Here is a 19701-nt window from a genome sequence, read left to right on the forward strand (position 1 = left end):
CGGGGCAGAAGGGCCAGCGGGGCGGGCCAGCTGTGCTGCTCGGTGAGGGCCGCACTGCAGCCAGACCGCCTGCTTTGTCCTCCACAGCCTCTACTGCCCGAAGGATAACATTGAGGAAGCCCTGCTGCTGCTCCTCATCAGCGAGTCCATGGTGAGTGCCAAGGCGCTACCTGGGCCTCCAGCCTCCGCCCCATGGGGGAAGCTGCGGGGCTCAGGCTTAGACCACCAGGTCCTGGCTAAGGTCAGTCCCCCGTGGATGCCACTGCAGCAGGCTCTGCTTGCCCCCCAGCGGGATGCGGCTTGCTTATGAGCTTTAGGTGTGGTGTACAAGGCTGCCTTTGGGGGCCTGAGGCCTGCCCTCCAATGACCAGGGACTAAGCTGACAAGTTCCTACCTCCTGCTTCTGGAATTAAATGGTATCATCAGCTTGTCAACAGAATGTTGCATGAACAGCTCAGAGCTGGGTCTGTGGTGATGGAGGGGAGTGGAAGGACCATGTAATTTTCATGGCAGGAGGCCTAGATTGAGGCTCCAGCCCTGCCACTCAGTTGCTGAGGGCTCTGGGCAGATCACCTAAGCTCTGCAAGCCTCAGCGCCTCCCCTCTAAAATGACAGTAACTCACGGGGTGAGATGCCTGTACAAGTAAGTATTCATGTACTTGTGCCAGTCGTTTTTTAATCTTTATTGAATTTGTTGTAATATTGCTTCTGTTTTACATCTTGGTTTTTTTGGTCACGAGGTATGTGGGATCTTGGCTCCCCAACTAGGGATCAAACCCTCACCCGCTGCATTGGAAGGCAAAGTCTTAACCACTCGACTGCCAGGGAAGTCCCATGCCACTCTTAATTCAGAGTATCATCTACTTTGTGCCAGGCCCCTTTCTGGATGCCAGGAAAAGAGCAGCAGACAAAATGGAGATGACTCCCTGCCCTCATGGAGCTTACATTCTAGTGAGGGAGGTGGGCAGTAAACAAATAAGTCTTCAGCTTTCCAGGGTTTCAGGGCCTGAGTGCTGTGCAGAAATAAGGCGGAGGGGGTATGGTGTGAAATACTGTCTAGATTTTTTCAGAAGACCTCTTGTCCTGCCCCAGGCAGACACACACGCACACATGCGCGTATACACACACCCATGCCTGTGCCGTGGAGGCTCAGTGAGGCGGAGAGATGTGTTGGGTAGTCCAGGAGGTGGTGAGATGACGGCTGTGGCCCGAGGGGACTGGAGGAGGGGTGGGCAGGAGCAGCAAAGTCGTGTCCTCTGATTGAGGGGCCCCTCAGAGCTTATGAGCTGGGGACCCCTGGGTTGAGAACTAGGTTTCTAAAAATGATGCATCTCAGAGCAGTGACTGAACGTGGAGTTTAAGAAACCAGGTCCCCTAGACAGCCAGAAACAAATGTCTCTTTGGACACCTGGGCCTGTGTGATGCCAGGGTTTGTTTAGAGAACTCTGGTCAGTGGGTTGTCTCTAGCTGAGCAGGTCCCTCCTGCAAGTAGATGGGGGGTAGGGAGGTGGGGGTGGGGTCACTGGATTAGGGGAGAAAGAGTGTGTATCCTTCCCTAGCCAGGTAGGATCCATTCAGATCCGAGAGTGCCCAGGAAGGGGTGTGGATATTTGGATCCCAAGAGCAAAGTGGCCAGGATGTGGTCCTGAAAGATTTGCAGGGCATGTGCTTGAGTGGGGGCATCTAGCTGGTTAGCCCGATGTGGGCATAGTGGTACCAAGGCCAGATCTGGTTCTCATGGGAGAACAGTGCAGTTCGTACAGACTGAACCCCAGTTTATAATTATGGACCCTCAGCCGTAGACCAGCATCCCCTCCCTGCCCCCTGCACACACCTCAGCCATCTCAGCACCTACACCATCAGGTAAGACTGCAGGGAAGTCACCTGCCTTGGGAAACACAGGCCATTATTTTCACTTTCCTGTGCTGAGGGTTACAGTATTGTCTGCAGGTGGGACATCAAAAGGTGAAACTGGAAATGTTTCTTGAGTCCTTTCTCTGCCAGTTTCCAAGCTGATCATCTCTTCTAGTAGGCACTGTGTTGAGCCATATGAAAAGTAAGTTTCATATTGTTTAATCTAATATTACTATGTTCCCATCTTACAGATATGAAAAGTAAGGTCCAGGACAGATGTGTGTCTTGGTCAAGGTCATTTGTTGTTCAGTTGCTAAGTCGTGTCCGACTCTTTGGGACCCCATGGAGAGTAGCACACCAGGCTCCTCTGTCCTTCGCTATCTCCCAGAGTTTGCTCAAATTCATGTCCACTGAGTAGGTGATGCTATCAAACCTCAACCTCTACCACCCCCTTCTCCTTTGCCTTCAGTCTTTCCCAGCATCAGGGTCTTTTCCAGTGAGTCAGTTCTTCGCATCAGGTGGCCAGAGTATCAAAGCTTCAGCTTCAGCCATCAATCCTTCCAGTGAATATTCAGGGTTGATGTCCTTTAGGATTGACTGGTTTGATCTCCTTGCAGTCCAAGGGACTCTCAAGAGTCTTTTCTAGCACCACAATTTGAAAGCATGAATTCTTTGGTGGTCAGCCTTTATGGTCCAACTCTCACATCCATATGTGACTACTAGAAAAACCACAGCTTTGGTCAAGGTCACATACTGTAACCCTCACAGCCATGATTCAGATCACGTCCGTGATTCACTGACTTGGTTTTCTCATCTGCAAAAGGGCCAGGCGGATAACTTTGAGAATCAAGTGAGACAGGGCTTGGAGAGGGCTTTGTAAACAGGGCCTTGGCTGTCTGTGTGAGAATGGTCAGTGTTTATCTCCCTGGCAGGGATAGAGGCTGGACTCTGTCTCTGCAGAGGATTTCCTATGGCCGTTGCTTGATCTGGGTGAACCAGAATCTAGATGCCTTTCCATTAAAGCGATTCCCCCTAAACACTCCAAGTAGAAAATGGCCTTTTATTAAAATATGACCCACGCTTGGAGCCGAGGTGGTTTCCCTCCCAGCAACTCTTTCCCTTTTGAGGGAGGGTATGTTGCTCACTGGCCTGCACAGGCGACTTGGTGGGGATGTGGTGGAAATTCCCTGAAGCATGCGCAGCAGAGGAAGTGTGCAGACGTTGGGTGCTCTGTGGCTGGAAGGAGGCACTCTTCGAGGCTGGCTGGTTGGTTTCCTCCTCCTCACACCCAGCCTGTCACACGTCTAGAAGTTTCAGACATCTTGGAGGAGGGTGTTGGCGATGGAAGTAGCTTTGATGTCTTATCTGAGGGTTTTCCACCTGGGGATCAGGATCTGGCCGCTGTGGCTCCAAGCGGTTTCTGAGTGACTAGACCGCCCCTGACTTCTCACCTGCCCTGGATGTACCCCCTCCTTCCCCACAGGTCACATTCTCCATCAGGTATGGGCACCCCTGCCGTGCTCCTGCTCTGACCCCTTAACTGACCACCTGAGGCTCAGCCTGACCTCCATGTACCAGCAGGGTTTTCCTCATCTCCCTTTAATGCTGGCTGGGTTTGGCTGGAGGTGGTCGGGAGAAACTTCTAGAAGCAGATGGCTGCCCTGCCGGCTCCTTGGGTTATCCCAATCCCTACAGGATTCACTAGGCTACAGCAACAGCTGTTCCAGCACAACCAGCCCAAGAGACAGAGTCATCACAGCTCTCCACCTCCAGGTCCCCGGTGCAGCTGCTTCAGCAAAGGGTGTTTGCAGATTTCCTCGGCCCCTATTTTGTGGTTTGGAACTCAGAGGAGTATTCTGTCTGAGTGCAGGGCTGATAACGTGGGTATGGTTTTTGTGGCAGGCTGAGTGCGATCAGAATGAATAGGGGAGCCCTTGTCTTGCAAGAGGTAAATAGAAACCATACAAATGCTATCATAGAAATGCATGGGGCGTGAGTTACAACTGGCTAAAGGAGACTTGTGTTTTGTACTCGGGTTTGAATTTGGGGGTCCAAAAGCGCATTTAAAATGCCTACCCACCTACCCATCTATCCACCCACCCACTCTCCATGCATCCAGTCTCGTCTGAGCAGCGATGATATGGCATGCGTGCCCAGCACTGGTGACAGAATGATGACAAGTTAAATCACAGCCCTTGCCCAGATGTCCTCCTACCTAGTGGAACATGCATCTAGGGACTAGGAGGAGCGCCTGGCCCCCCAATCAGAAGGAATTAGCTCAGTCTGCTGAACCTCAAATGCATATTCTGGGTTTTGAAGAACCCATGTGTCAAAATCAGCCTGATTTTCTCACTGGGTAACCAGAGGGTATAGGACTCTGTCATTTCTAAAACCTTGATCTCAGGCATGAAAATGTGTTATAGCAAACTGAAATCCTCAAGCCCCTGTTTCATTCAGCTAGGGGAGAAATGGCTACTGGTGTCAGGCTCCTGGGAACTGAAAGAACACAAAGGCTTGGGTTAAGAGAGGGTGGGTGGGTGGATAAGTCTCTGGGGCCTGGGATCCTGAGGTCAACAAACTCCATGCCCAATGGCAGGCAGCCAGCCGTTTGAATCTTGAGTTGGCCTTTCACAACCTTTATAGCCTGGACAGGTTTCTTACCTCCTTGATTCTCTTGTTTTCTCATCTGTAAAATGGGACTAATAAGGTCTCTTTCTCCACTGGGTGGATGAAGTACAAAAATGAACCCCGGTACATTGTGGGTGGTCAACATGTTTTCGTTTTATCCTAACAGATACCTGGTTCTGACTCAGTAGTTTTAGAAAACATTTAGGTTCAGTTCTGGTTGGATGGTAAACCAGTTTGAGGATATCATTTTTTTTTTTTTTTAAGTGCTTCCCGGACTTGATTCCATTTGGAACTCTGCAGATGAGCACAGATTGTTCCAGCTTCTGGCACCTGGTTTGCTCGGACATGAGTCCCTGTGTGCTGCAGGCTGTGAGGGGAAAGGGCTTGTTAACCACTGCCAGCTCAGAATGCTCGAGGCAGTGGAGATGGGAGAGCCTCACACCCTCGCTGGCAGGAAAGCTTCTGCTGCAGAAGCTGGGGGCTGACAGGGGCCTGGCCAGGATCCTGTGTAGATGAGATGTGACACAGAATGTGTTATTTCTCGGTTCTGTGGGCTGGCGGCTCTTGAGACAGTGGTAACGATGTCTGCTGGTGGGGAGTGCAGCAGGAGCAGAACATGACCGCATCCTCCAGGGAGGGACAGGCGCAAATGCCACTGGGAGACTCCTTTCTAGGGTGATGGCTGTGGGGGGTGAGCAGCAGGCCCTGAGGCGGGGTCCTTGGCCGGCCAAGAGGCTGTCCCTGAGAACGGGGCTGATGTGGTCCAGGGAGCTTGTTCTCTGCTGAGAAGCAGCCCCTGAGACCTGAGTGAGAAGCCCAGCCTCATGTTTTGCTTTGGTGCTTCCCAAGCAGAGCCGCCCAGGGCCTCTGAGGGTGTGGGCGGGGCTGGCTGATTCTTCCTAAGAGACACCTGGAGGCAGGGGATGAGTTGGGGTAAAGTCAGAATGTCTGGGTTCTAATCTGGGTCCTAAACCCCCTATCTGTATGCCTTGAGTATCCTCCTTGGTCCCTCTGGACCTCAGTTTTCTCATCTGATAAAAAGGACAATAGAATAGGGGATGGTCGTTGTCAGCATTATGTGATAATACTTACAAAGTACAAGTTAGTTCCCTTTCCCTTTACCCTGCTTGTGTCCAGGATCAGAGGAGAAATGGGGCTGTCAGGGCTGTCTGTGGTCAGGGCTGTCTATGGCCCTGCAGCCAACAGAGGTTGGGAACCAGGGCTGGCCAAGAAGCCCATAGGGCCGCAGGTACTTAGGGCAGTAGAAGCTTGTCCTAGACTGGCCATCAGAGGTTCAGCCTTAACTCCTGGAGACCTCGCACAAGTTAGCAAAGTTCCTCGCACAAGTTCCCATCTGTAAAGGGAACACCGGCAGTTTCATCCTGCCCCTCCATGGGGTTAGTATAAGATCATGGCAGTGATAATTCAGCCTCTAAAATGTGTGGCACCCACACGAGGGTTGGCTGTTTGAGCAAGAACCATCCTGCCTGAGGTGTCACGCCACTGGTCCATCTGGGGCGTGACAGATGTGGGCGTTTTCTTAAGGCGTGATGTTTGCTTCATGGGTACATGTCCAAAGGCCACAGTGGGTCACACTGGATGATGGAGGGGTGGGGAAGAGCATGTTTCTTTGACTTTTCCTTTTCTGACCTGCTTGGTCTGGGGAGACTGCCCCTTGGAAGGATAGCAGAGCAGAGGGTCCAAGGCTAGGTGCTGGGACAGGTGATGAACCCTGCCTGGGATGAAGTACATGAAGTAAACAAGAGCAGGGCACCCCCCGAAGTGGAGGAGCCTGACTGAGGTTTTGCAGGGGAAAACTGGAGAATAGCCTGTCATTATCCCAGACTAGTAAGGAGTGGGTTGATGAGAAGAACATTTCGTTTCCATACAGTCCATGACTGTCACTGCATCTGACGTGCAGGACGTCCTTGTGAGGACATTTAAATGGTGGAAGGGAAGTATGTGAGGGGGCCAAGGGTGAGGCAGGCAGCTGATGGAACTGGGTGCAGAATTGTGGCCTGTAGGAGGGAGCTCAGTGGAGGAGGAGGGAGCAGGGCAGCTAGGGCGCCCTGGGCGGGGACTCAAGACCCCAGAAGGTCTGAGGCCCTGTGCACGGAGGCCTGCTCTGGCCCCTGAGCTGCACGTGAATTCACCCTGTCACCAGCGCCCCACCCCCACCCCTGTCCCGCACTGTGGCTTCCTTTTTTCTTTTCTGGTTCTCCCCCACCCCACCCCGTTGCCATGGTTACATACACAGGCTACCCAGCTGCCCTGCAAACCCTGGAGCGTTTCACCGCAGCCCTGCCCCAGAACCATAGCAACTGCTTGCAAACTTCTGCTTTTGGGTTTCCTTTGGGGACCCACACTTCCCTCTTGGCACAGGTGCCAAGTCCTGAGGACCCCTGGGAAGATGCCTTTCCTACTGTCTCCCTGTTGAGGTGGGAGGGAGTCCTCAGACAGAGGAGATGCTGCTGTGATTCCCTCATCCGTTCCTGTCCTTCTAACCTAATGCTTGCCCAGAGCTTAGGAGTCCACGCCTTCTTCCTACCAGCCACACACATTCAGAGACACTGTTCTCTTAAAGGTCAGGGTCCAGGGCAACAGGAGGAAGTTTCCACACGAGGGCCAGAATCTTTCTGTTTCAGATGTCACTTGAGAGTGCTGTGTGCGGGCCTGTGCTGGGGCTGGGAGGCTAGAGATGAGTGAGATGCATTCCTGCCCCGAGAACTAATGAGCGAGGGGGGCATGTGGGGCCCGGGTGTGTGCCTAGGGTTGGGAGAGGATGTGAGGTGGGCAACCTCACCTGGAAAGACAAGTCAGGGAGAGCAGCAGAAGGAAGGGATCCGCAAATTGAAAACTTAGATGGGCCTTGGTGAGGGGAGGGAGCTGCAGGAAAGGACCTGGGAGCTAGTGGAGAGAAGCTGGCCAGGGCTCCTTGGCAGCCACAGAAAGGAGGGAGGTTGGAGTGGGGGTCTGGCAGGGTGCCAACCAAAGCTTACTGCTTACCATCCCCTACAGTAGACTGGGTCCTCGACCCTGGATGCATCCTGTAGGAAGGCCACCCCTGCTGGCTGCCTGCCCTGCCCCTTCCATGAGGATCCCCTCTCCCCCCAGAGTTCTAGGTCAAGTCCACTCGCTGCGGGCACAGGGTACTGCTGCTGTGTCCTTTTCCATAGCCCCTCCCTGAGGGCAGGGACTGTGACTCCCCTCTTCTCAGTCCCAAACCTCCGGGCCCCATCCCACCATAGAGGCAGCCCCCACTCTGGGTGGCTAAGAGCTGGGGAGTTGCTGGAGGTGGAGGAGTGGGCAGGTCCATGGCTGGGCACAGAGTGGGTTTTGTGTTCCTTGGTGAAATAGCTGCTGCCAAAGCTCTCCTTAGAATCTCTTCTCTTCCTGTTAGTGCCTGTGTGGGTGGATTTCACTGGGAAGGAGGGGGACTTCTCTGGCACTTTCCCTCTCCACTCCTCTCCCATAACCCTTTGGCATCTGAGCGGCTCTTGTTTACCAGCCTGGCACTGGGACTCAACCTTTCTGGGGATCTTCTTCCATCCCAAGCACCCTCTCCTGGGGCAGTCCATGCCCATCGGGGTGGTGGGCAGCCCTGGCCTGTTGTGCTCGGAGGAGCAGCCCCATCAAGGCCACTGGGCTGCCTTACTGAAAAGCCCCCATGAGTGAGTCATGTCCTTGGGTCTTATAGGCATTTTGGCTTCTAGAAGCCTCTGTGGGACTGCACATCAAGCCTGCACAGTGGGACACGTCCAGAACCTATAATCCAAAGACCACTGAGCTTCTGCCTCTGTAGCCATCACCTTTGGGAGCCCCAACCCCTGCCCTGGAGGAGGCAATAGTAGTCTTGCATGGAAGGAAGTTGTGAGGACCACCTATGGACACATCATTTGAACCTGACCAGCAGGATCTGGGTTTTAAGGGTCAGGAGGTCTTTTTTATGCTGTCAAAGAGGTCAAGTCCCTGGGTCTGAGGTCCTTTGTGGGGTAGTAGAGGAGAGTGAGTCCCGACTCACGAAAGGGGGTTCAGCCCTTTCTACAGAGGGAGGGGGTGTTGGGAAGGGACCCCTTTGGTGGAGAGGAGGCAAGAGGTGGGAAGACTCAGCGGCCAGCGGGAGCGTCTGCCCAGAACCCAGCTTTGGTTCTGCTCAGGCACAGCCCTCAGAGAGAGAGTGTGTGTGTGTGTGTGTTTATGATTGGAGGAGACACGGGGGGCCCAGAGCATCCCCGCCCTGTCAGGATCCCCATGACCCCTGTTTGGCTTCTCCTGAGCGCTGTCCCCAGGATGTGAGTGTACAAGAGTGGGTGGGACCACAGGCCGCAGAACAAGTGGGTCCCCAGTTCCTGGTGGGGGGATTTCTAGCTTGGGTTTACAGAGCCCCCCTTCAGATTGTTCAGACTCACCCATTCCTAAAGCACGTTTTCTCTTGCCCCTCCCCTCCCTGAGCAGTCCCCGGCAACTCTGAGCTACTGGACTCGTGGGTGCTGGTGCCAAGCACAGGGACCTTGGGTTGTAGGGAGGTTTCTGAGAAGGACAGAGAGTTCCATAGTGAGAAGTCAGGGATAGGGTCTGGGCCGGACATGGGGGTGATGGGAAGGAGGTATAGGGGTCCTTATCGGAGGAACTTGGGGGCACCTTCAGAGGAAAAGGGCGTGGAGGGGCCACCGCCCAAACTCTAGTCCTGTGAGTCAAGCCACGGAGCCGCCCCCCAATCTTGTCAGTTCCCAGTGTTATCTGAAGGTTGTCCTGTGAGTGGACGATTACACACACACAAAGGACTGTCCCAGAGGACAGCTGGCCTGTACCCTCGACAATGCCAGTGTCCTGGAGACAGAGGAGGGCCGCGGGACTCCTAACAGTGAAAGGAGGCACAAGAGACTTGGTGCCCAGGATCCTGGCATGATGGCTCTTCCATGAAGGCATTGGTGGGACAGGAGGCAAGATCTGAATATGAGCTGCTCTTAGGAGATAGAGGGAACAGTGTTCCATTTCCTGAATCTGGCATTTCTGTTGTGGTTATAGAAAGAATGTCCTATTTAGGGATGAAAGTCCAAGTTGCTTTAACTGGCTACCATAACTACTGCTGCTGCTGCTGCTACTACTGTTATTAAGAGAGTCAAAGCCTCTGTGGCCCATGTTACCAAGTTGGGTTTACTGCTGTTGTATTACTGTTCTTGCGACTTTTCTGTAGGTTGGACAGCTTGCAGAATAAAACACTGAAAATCAGAAGCAGGGACTCAGGACTGCTCCATCAGCCCAGCCTGGGCTACAGGTGGAGGGTTTGCTTGCTGTTGTGGTGGTGGGGAAAGGCTCTGGCTGGCTCTAGGAGTGTGGCCTGGGTCAGCAGCGAAAGGGTGAAGGTCACTGGGCCTCAGAGGCAGGGGCCTTGTGGAGACAGACACCTGTTTATACTCTGGCCTCACTCTTTTCTAAACCATGTCTCCCCACAGGCCACTCGGGATGTGGTGCTGAGCCGGGCACCGGAGCAGGAGGAGGACCGAGCCGTGAGCCTGCAGAATGCAGCAGCCATCTATGACCTGCTGAGCATCACGCTGGGCAGGCGGGGCCAGTATGTCATGCTCTCCGAGGTACAACCCCCTCGACTGTCCCTCCCCTGCTGCCACTAAGGGCTCCAGCTCTGTTCTTGGGAGACCCAGTGCAGAGAGGGGCTGCCCTTCACTGGCAGGGTGTATCTGTTTTTTCAGATGTTGTCATGTGCCTTTTCCTTTGAAAGAGCACGTGGTGTTGTATAGCGAAGCCCAAGAGGGTAATTATCCACCCCTCCGGTTCCCCTGGCGGTGATGCTGGTGTTCTGTGACTGCCTTTCCTGGAGGGTTCTGAGCTGAGAGTGTTTGGGAGCCTGGATCCCCCTCCCACCCCCTCTAGAATGGGCACCCCCATTGTACTGGGCAAACCCTACTGGGGCAGTGCTCCATGGGCTGGACCCAGGCGGTGGTCCCGCTCCAGGATGTGAAGACCAGGGGCACAGAGCTGCCCCTCTCTCCTGCTCTCCCCCGCCAGCCAGGGTGAATGGCGTGTGCACATATTTAGCTTTCAGATCCGGGCTGAGGTCAAGGGTGGCTCTAGGGCCCTGGGCTTAGATGGCCCTCTCAGCAGCAGATTCTCTGTCCACATGTTTGGGAGAGCTCCCGAGAGGAGGGGCAGTGACACCTGCTGAGCCCTTGCTTACACCAAGGCACCACGGGAGGCGCTTCCAGAAGACACCATCTTTAGTATCGAGAGATAAGTGGTCTCCTAAGTTTGCCAGTGAGATGGGCGAGGCCCGGTCAGGTGGTTCTGCCCAGGTGCAAGGAAGTGTGTTGAGTCAGCATGGGAGACCCAGGCCACTGAGCTCTGCAGGTCCTGTGTGTGGCCCTGTGCCCCTCACCTCTTTCCCCGGCCCACCTGACTGGGGCCGCGCGGTGAATCCTGGCCTCGTGCGCTGGCCTGCCTCTGCTGCCGGGAACCACTTCTGTTGGTTACTGTCAGGCCTCACAGACAGCCCCTGACTTGGGGTGGCCCAGATCAGAGGGCCAGGGAGCAGATGGTTTTTCTTGATGGTTGGCACGAAGAGCAGAAGGAAGCCTGTGCATTCGGGCATCATTCTGTACACGGGCTTCAGAGTCAGTAAGTTTGTTGCTTACTGGCCCTGCAGCTCTGGCAAATCAATCAAATCTCAAGCTTCTTCATCTGTGAAATGGGGATAATTAGAGAAGCTGCCTCACTGAGTTGTTGGGAAGAGTAAAGGAGTTCATCCATGTAGAAAGCTGAGGATGGTGCCAGGCATAATAGTGAGAAGAACTGTCAACTATTATTTTTATTGGAGGTTCACATTTTGAAAGCGCTTTCACAAATCTCATTTCATGCGCTTTTCACTGTCGTCCTGATGTTCACATGATATGGTGGAGGGAACCCAGGGCCAGAGAGGGTGAGAAACTTGTGCCAGGACACGCAGCATGCTGCTGGTAGAGACAGGCTACCCCTGGAGTTCTCTGAAGGAACCAGGTGTGAGCTCTGGCTGCCTCGAGTGCAAGTGGCTGGAGCAGGGATTCCCCTGGAACGGTGTGGGTTGGCCAGGGCAGGGAGGACCCCTGGAGGGAAAGTGTTGACCGGCTCCCTCTTCGCAGTGCCTGGAGCGAGCCATGAAGTTTGCGTTTGGAGAATTTCACCTCTGGTACCAGGTGGCTCTGTCCATGGTGGCCTGCGGGAAGGTAAGGCCCAGGGCACGCTGGGGGCTGCACACTCCCCCTCAGAGGGCGCTGGGGGCTCCACTGTCCACTCGTCCCTCTCAGAGGCTGGCAGAGGCTGGCAGAGGCTGGGGCAATGATTCAGAAATATTGTCCCGCAATGTATGTTAATCTCCAGGGAATGAGGGGCACGAAGGGTGGCCCACAGACCCCCAGGGTGAACCTGGTGTCTTATCTGTGAGTTATGACGGGGCCAGGTGTGTAGGTGTGAATCTGTGGATGGTTTTCTCTGAGTATGTGTGCACACCCGGGGCGTCGCAGCATTTCTGCCTGTGAGCCGGTTGGTGTGATTGCCTGAGACAGGCATGGACGTGGGTTCCCAGCGAGGGGAATGGTGTTCCATTAGGGGCTGCATCTCTTCTCACCTGGGAGTGTGGCAGCAGGAAGGACCTTCTTGCAAATCCAGAACTTCCCTAGGAGGGAGGGATTGAAGGGTAGAGCAGAGCAGAGCACCCCCCTTCTCCCAGGGAAGTGTGTTGGGAGCTCTGCGAGGTGGACGTGCTGAGGTGGTCAGGAGGAGTCCTGCCCGGAGCAGGGCTGATCTTATCCAGGTGTCCGGAACTGTGTTTGCCTTCTACCACCCTCTCCCCAAGCCCTGTCCCTGCACCCACTGGTTTTCCCTCCCATGAGAATCACACTTACATAAGCCTCTATTCTCAGCAGTGACATGAAAGGAAAACCTTTCCGGAGCTGGGTGCTGAGGGTGTTGGGGCTGAGGATGCTACGAATGCAGGAAGTAAGGAGGCTTGAGCTCACAGATTGTTCCAAGAGCTATAAACACCCAGAGCCCATTTGTGGGGCTGAGGGAATTCCTCCCCCGCCACCCCCAAGCCATTTGTGCCACCTGCTCTTCTAGCCCCGCAGTCGTCTCCAAGGAGGGTCCTCCTGGGCTTGCCAGCACCCTCCCACCGCCCCCACTGAAAGGACGGTGTGCTTGCCAGGGTCTGGTGGGGAGAGGGGGAAGAGCAAGTCCTTCTTCTGACAGGTGGGAAGGGGCTGGAGAAGTACAGCCAAGAATCGAGCAGGAGCCTTCTCTGCACCCTTGTTACCTTGCCAAGCATTTTTCTTCCCAACCTCTTCCCCTTCCCTCATCATCTTGGCCACCTCACAGGGCATCCTGTAAGTCATGACATGATGTACCCTGGCTGTGTGCTCAGCAGGGTCTTGTTGAGGGTCAGAGGGAGCTCAGAACACAGATGGGTTGAGGCCTAGGGGAGGAACAAGGGGGGCTTGGGCTTGTATGGAGCCTGGGTAGGTAGCTGATGATGACATCTGACAGCTTCTTTCTGCCTTGAGGAAACAGAGACAGAGCCTCTAGTCTGAGTATGGTCTGGGAGGAAAGGACCAGGGCTAGGTCTCCACCCTTCTGTGGGTCGTGGACCACTTTGAGATGCTGAGGAAAGCTGGGGACCCCTCCTCAGAAGAATGCACTGCTCTCAGAAGTTAGCTTTAATTTCTGGAGGTGCTCCTGCAAGGCCCCCGTTTCAGGAGAAAATGTCACACCAACCTGGGAATTATGGGGTTTTCAACACCCTTACTGAAAAGAGCCAGGCTCAGAGAGGTTCAGACGTAGCCTAGCACACCCTAGAACCTGGGGAGCCAGTGTCATGGTCTGGCTCCTTCCCAGAACAGCAAGGTAGACACAAGAATGGGCTTACAGGGAGGAGGTTGGAGAGATCAGTGAGTGCCTCGTGCATGAGGCCCCACAGGCTGGGTCACACCTACACCTGGGCCTAGTGCAGCAGGAGATTGCTCTGGACACAGGCTCTCCATCCCCACCCCTCAGGAACCCTGCACACTGACTCAGCCTGCCTGGTTGGCCCAGGCAGCCCTGGGAAGAATAGCCAGACCTTGTCCTTTGCCAGGAGCCTAAGGTGGGAATCCAGGTTATGTCCCTGCAGTTGTGTGCAGAAGGTGAGGCCAGGCGGATATGAGTATATCCGGCACCTCCACCTGCAGGAAGAGAGGACAGGTTCCCTGGCATGATTTAGGTCGCTTCTTCTCTTGGTCTCCTCAGCGGCTGCGTTGCTAGGTAACCAGCATGACAAAAAAAGAAAGAAAAAAAAAAAAGAGCTGGCAGCTCTGACTGAGGAGTCCTCAGATGGCTCCTTAAATAGCAGTGTTTCCTGGTCCGGGTGGGGGTGGGACGCGGAGGGTCAGGGTTAGAGAAGTCTGTTTCAGGGATGCTGAGGTCAGCAGCCAGGGAAAGGGCAAGGGCTTGCTGGGGGGCTGGGGCAGAGGGGGCCACAGTGAGGGGCGGGGAGCAGCCTTCAGAGGAGAGGGTCTCGGGAGAGTGGGGTGGCCTGGCGCCTCCTGCCAGCCCTTCGCTGGCCTCTTGCCCCAGCCCACACCGAGAATCCCCCTGCCCCTCAGGCCCCCAGCCTCCCAGCTGGTCGTATGCTAACACTCTCTTGGTCTCTTACCCTCCTCTTTCCTGAGAGAGCAGTGGGGCGGGGCTTTGTCCTCTCCACCCAGCCTTTCTGTGAGTCTCTTGCTCCTCCCAGCAGGGACCCCACAACTCCGAGTGCCACGCTTGACACGGAGCAGGCCCGAGGCTGAGGCACCTGAAATCGGCCTAATGAGCCCGAGGCCAGAGCCCAGGGAAGTCTCACATCTGGGCTGAGGAAAGCTCCCCTTTCTCCGCAGGGAAAGGAAAGGCAGGTAGAGAAAGGCGGGGATCCAGGGTGGACGCAGACCAGTGGGGCCCCAGGTCTGCGTCCACTAGTCTCCATACTGTGCTGTGGACAGAGAGCCTTCCAGAGTCCCCCTGTCCCTCACGGGGCCTCTGCAGTAGCCAGGGAGGATGAAGCTGACTAAGGTGGCGAGCTGGGCCAACAGTAGGGCCCAGCTTGTGGGAATTGTCGTTACACACATGTGCACATGTGTGTGTAGGAGGGAGACGGAAGCCTCCTCTCTGGCCAAGGCAGGCAGGATAGGGCAGTGGTTACAAGCTTAAAGTCAGACTCTTCAAACCCCAGCTCAGCCGTTTATCGTCAGTGTGGCTTCAAACACATCACTTCTCTGCATTTCACTTTCCTCATCTGTGAACAGGGACAGAGTGAAACAGGAGGGAAGGGCGCAGGGACAGCCTTTAGGATGTGACGAAATAGTTGGAATAATCCTCCCACTCATTAGCCTGTAGAGTTACCCAGCCCGTAAAAACTAACCGTGCCGTATTTCAAGGGCGCTCTCTCTTCTGTCCCACACTCTGTGGAGTGTGTTTCTCGCTATATAAATCCACTTCTTACCTATCACTTTGTTTCTGTCACTGAATTCTTTCTGTGATGAGACATCAAGAACCTGAGCTGCATTAAGTCCTGAGAACCAGGCGTGTGATCTCAGTTAAAATACCATAGGTTCAAGTCTCAATCGAGTTACACAGTTTCAATAGCAACCTACCTCACAGGAGAGTTGTGAAAAATAAATGACGTCGTATTTATAAAGCACTTAGAACAGAGGTCAGCAGACTTTCTGTAAAGGGTCAGAGAGTAAACATTTTTTACTTTGTAGGTCAGTCTTCGTGGGAACTATTCCACTCTGCCTTTGCATCATGCTAGCAGCTGTAGGCAATACTCGTCTGAATGGGTGTGGCCGAGTTCTAATAAAACTTTATTTACAGAAGCAAGCAGAGGGCCACATTTGGCCTGTGGGCTGGGTTTTACTGACCCTCCACACTTGGCCGTCCTCAGCATGTCTGTGGCCCCATCTCCATGGCTTCTTCTCTGACAGCCTTTTTGCTGCTCCCGCCAGTCTCCATGTGGTTTTGTCTTCTTATCACCTGTAAAACCTTGTCACCTCTCAGAGATTTGAGAGAGTTTCCTTCTACCTCTAAAAGTCCTGTGGTTCACATGTGTATTCCTTCTGAAGAGTTTCCCTGTGTTTTCCTCCTTAGCTCTTGTTACATGACCTCTGGCAAGGGTCACAGCCTCCATTTTCCAGATGAGGAAACAGACCCCGGGGGGACTTGCCTGCCGCCGCTGCCTGGGCTCCTTCCAGTGGGCCTCTTCCTGGCTTGGGAGGAAAGGGGTGCAGGGTGGGGGCTGGCCCTTGGGGAGTTGCCCCCACTGAAGGCAGGACACACCCAGTCTGCTGCAGCCCAGGGCTGTGGCTGACCATGTCGCCGCCCTTCCTCCTACAGTCATCCTACGCTGTGTCGCTGCTGCGGGAGTGCGTGAAGCTGCGGCCCTCGGACCCCACCGTGCCCCTGATGGCCGCCAAGGTCTGCATCGGGTCCCTACATTGGGTGAGTGATTCCGGTCGCAGGGCCCAGGTCCTGGCAGCTTCCTGCAGGAGAGTGGCAGCAGGTGGGTGCATCTTGCTGTGTGTGGAAGGGGTGGGGGAGTGGAGAATTGCTTCTGAAAACTCCAGCCTTCATCCCGCAACTCAGGATGATGTCAGGTTTGTGCTTCAGCCTTGACTGTCTCCAGGGAGCCAAATGTGGAGTCAAAAGACAGGGTGCCCCCCACCTGCCCAGCACAGGGGAAGTGAGCAGGACCTTGGAGTTACCTTGGCTAGCCCACCATCCAGAGTCGGAACCAGCTCTGGGCTGGATGGGAGGGTGGTCTCTCTGTCAGCCACCTCCTTCCCTCTGGACTCCAGCACCCAGTCTCTGCCTTGTGCTCGGCTGCCTGCCTGCCGCTCTCTGCTGAGGCGGCTGACGAGCTCAGCATTCGCCCTCTCCCCACAGCAGCTTTCCCTCTAGGAGGTCAGCAGGGGGAGTGGGGAAGGAGCCCTGGCCCAGGAGCCCAGAGCGCCAGGCCTCGCCTGCCGATCCCCTCGCCCTGGCTCCCTGGCTGCTGCCTCGGCCTCGGGGACCTTGCAGCAGCGCCTCTGCCCAGCTGTCTGCTCTCACTGGGAGCTCCTTTGCCCACGTTCCTGGCTTCCACAGGCCCACATCAGCCTCCTACGTCCAGGCCGTCCTGTTTCCACCTTCTTCAGCAACTAGAACAATGCAGCGTCTCTCCCACGTGTTGGCTTTCAGCCCCACCTACATCTCTCTTCAAGCTCAATAAGCCTAGTTCCTTCATTGGCCCAGTGTCTCCCAAAGGGGGAGCTTCTCCCATACATGTCCCTCCCCTCCCTGATGTCCTGACACCCCTGCCTGCCCTTGCTGTCGAGTGCCCAGCTTGTTCCAAGGCAACAGGGGCTAGGTTCCAGGTGCCTCTGGCAGGTGCTTCAGAATTAGCAGCCTCTCCAACCCCTCCAGCTCTGGGGAGGGAGATTTTGCGTTCTAACCCTTCCCGCTAAGTATGCTGAGGACCCTCTGAGAGGGCCTCCTGCCTCGCCAACCCAGTGAGCCTCATCCTGGCTCTGCTGCAGGGACTGGCTCCCTCGGATTGGGGGTGGGGGCCGGGGAGCAACACCTTTCCCTCTGTTCCCTGGTCCTCGGGTACCCGTGTATGACGTTGCGAGTGTGGCCCTGCCTTGGCCCCACCCGACTGTGGGAGATGGGGGAGGAGAAAGCATGGCTTTGGGCCCCAGGCTTTATGATGTCCTGTAAGACTGATCTGTAATAGGCCCTCAGCATTTGGAGGAGGCAGCGTGATGAGGGGGGTAAGAGTTTCACTGTTGTGTGGTGTAAATGACGGAAGTCAGGAGAGCGCTGGACAGGTCAGGGAGGCCTCCAGGAGGAGGGGGCCTTGGATGGGGCTCAGAGGTGGTCCCTTGCATCCCAGCTTGCTTTCCTCAGCCTCATGGTTACTGGGGACGTTGCCTGTCCCCCCAGTGTTTTTCGGGAAGACTGTTGGCATCTCCCACCCTAGAGGATAGGGGCGTGTGGGTGCCAGCGGCGTGAGGACCCAGGCTGAGCACAGCAGCGGCAGGTAGTCATGTGAGCCGGAGCATGCAGAGGGTGAGCTCGCTGGCCCTAGCTCACAGTCCTGTGTGTCCCCAAGGCTCCAGGGATGGGCCTCAAGTGCACCCCTGGACGAAGCGCAAATACCCACCTCGCCAAGGGCGGGTGGGGAGGGCATCTGTGCTCCCAGGGGCTGCTGGCTCTGAGACGGCTGTGGGTCCACCCAGGCAGTGCCGCCCTTGCCAGGAAGCCCTAAATTTAGGTCTTCCCGCCGCGGAGGAGCTGTTTCCCTCAGCAGTATAATGACAGTAATTATGTGCATTCAGATTACATGGTAATAAAATTAGGATCCAGTCAGTCCAAATTGAAATCAGATGAGTTGGGAGCAAAGTAATCAATGACAACATAAATAGAAAAGCCCAAAAGGAAACCTCAACATGCAGACTTGACATCCGAAACGGGGAGGAGGGTGAGTGAGCCATTTAACCTCGGCTGAGAAACGTGTTTGGGTTTGGGGGGCCGGTTTGAACTAGAGTTTAAATCAGGTCCAGGCTAGAGCGTGGTCCTGCTGTAGGGCTGGGGTGGGCTCCTGACAGCCTTCCTTGCTCTGGAACCTCATGTTCTCTTACCTTCCCTAAAGCCCCATTTATACCTGCCTTGGACGCTTAGCATGATGCATTGCATTTCCTGTTGCATATGTTTCTTGAAGGCAGGAACTCTCTCTCCTCTTTCTTGAAACTGCAGCCCAGAGTTCATGCCGGGTCCTGATTGGATGGATGCTACTTGGCAAGGAGTTCTGCCTTGTAGGTACTTCCTTTCCATCTAAACAGGAAGCTTCTTCACATACTGTGTCTCATATCCTCAGCCCTTTGCCCCCACAAAAAAACCCTGCACACAGGAGGTGTTCAGAAATATATAGATTGACTTTGGCTCCAGCCAGCCAGGAGGGACAGGTGTGGGAAATCTACATTTGGTTCATGGGCCTGCCTGCTCCCTGGGTTGGTGCTGGTCCGAGAGCAAGCTGTGGGTGGCCAGGGGCAGCCCGTTCTCCTAGGAGGCCAAGGGAAGGGCGGCCCACGCTCTCTGTCCTCAAGACTATGAGCAGGAAGAATGGATCTGACAGGCAGGCGGAGGGGCGCTGGTGCTGGTGGCAAGCACAGATCCTGAAAGGCGTCTGATGCCACCTCCGTCTCCTGCCTTCACAACTCTTCTGACTCACGTCAGCCCCCAGCAGGCCCAGCCATTACGCAGCCAAGCCCCATGAGCAGGGGATGGAGATCTGGGGGTGGACAGGTTGGCCCAGGTTGCAGGAAGGGAGGCTGAAACTGGGACTTGGAAAAATGAGTTGTGCTGGGTGAAAGCGGACGAGGTGGTCATGTGCCCAGAGGTGGGCACCTGTTACCCCATGTCCTGTCCTTATGCCTAGGGCTAATGTCCCTGTGCCCAGAGCCAGTGTGGGATGCTCCGGGCTGGGCCTTGAGAGCAAGACTGCCCAAGTGACAGTGGGTGAGGAGGGGCCTGGGCAGAGGGACCTGTGATGTCCCAGGGTTGAGAGCACTGGTCCCACCATTTATTCTGAGTGGAGAAGGATGTCGTGTCCAGGCTCTGACCTGGTGACAGCAGTGGGGCAGCCTCCTGCCTCAACGTGGCAGTGTCTTGCCAGGGTCCCCAGCCAGTTATTTGAGGCAGGAGAAAGAGGAGCTGTAAAAATTTTTTCATATCCCTGCAAACAAAATTAGTTCAGATTCATTTAATTTAAAAGATTAAAACCTTTCTAGGTGGCTAGGGGATGGGGGTGTGTGTGTCACACATGGAAGGGGAGGAGGTTGTGGAACTGGAAAGGTTTTAAAAAGTCTGTGGTGCTGTCCCTCAGCCTCTTCCCCTAAGGGGGTGGATGGGGTAGTGGAAAGAGTGCAGGCTTTGGAGGCTGAGAGGATAGGGTTCAAATCCCTGGCCTCCCACTTAGCTGTGTGACTCAAAAGGGTAAGTAATTTGCCCTCTCTGTGCCTTATCAGTAACCTGGAAATCATTGTATCTACCATTACAGGATGGCTGTGACCCCCCAGAGTTTAGCAGTGTCCTTGCTTAGCACGTGGGAGGTGCCTGGTCAATGGTAACCATCCCTGTGCTGGCCCCTTTGAGACAGTAGCCTCTCTGAAAGGATGTGCCTTT

The 19701-nt window shown here is 55.0% G+C and overlaps 1 protein-coding gene across 1 annotated transcript in view; it reads left to right on the forward strand.

Moving 5' to 3' along the window:
• Nucleotides 1–19701, forward strand: part of TTC7A (tetratricopeptide repeat domain 7A) — a 114008-nt gene that overhangs the window by 46446 nt on the left and 47861 nt on the right. The window contains exons 8-11 of the mRNA XM_052648388.1: nt 88–151; nt 9939–10076; nt 11616–11699; nt 15874–15978. Of these exons, the coding sequence (XP_052504348.1) occupies nt 88–151; nt 9939–10076; nt 11616–11699; nt 15874–15978 (391 nt within the window). The remainder of the gene's footprint in view (nt 1–87; nt 152–9938; nt 10077–11615; nt 11700–15873; nt 15979–19701) is intronic.

Source organism: Budorcas taxicolor, chromosome 11 (genome assembly GCF_023091745.1).
Source record: "Budorcas taxicolor isolate Tak-1 chromosome 11, Takin1.1, whole genome shotgun sequence".
Classification (NCBI taxonomy): domain Eukaryota; kingdom Metazoa; phylum Chordata; class Mammalia; order Artiodactyla; family Bovidae; genus Budorcas; species Budorcas taxicolor.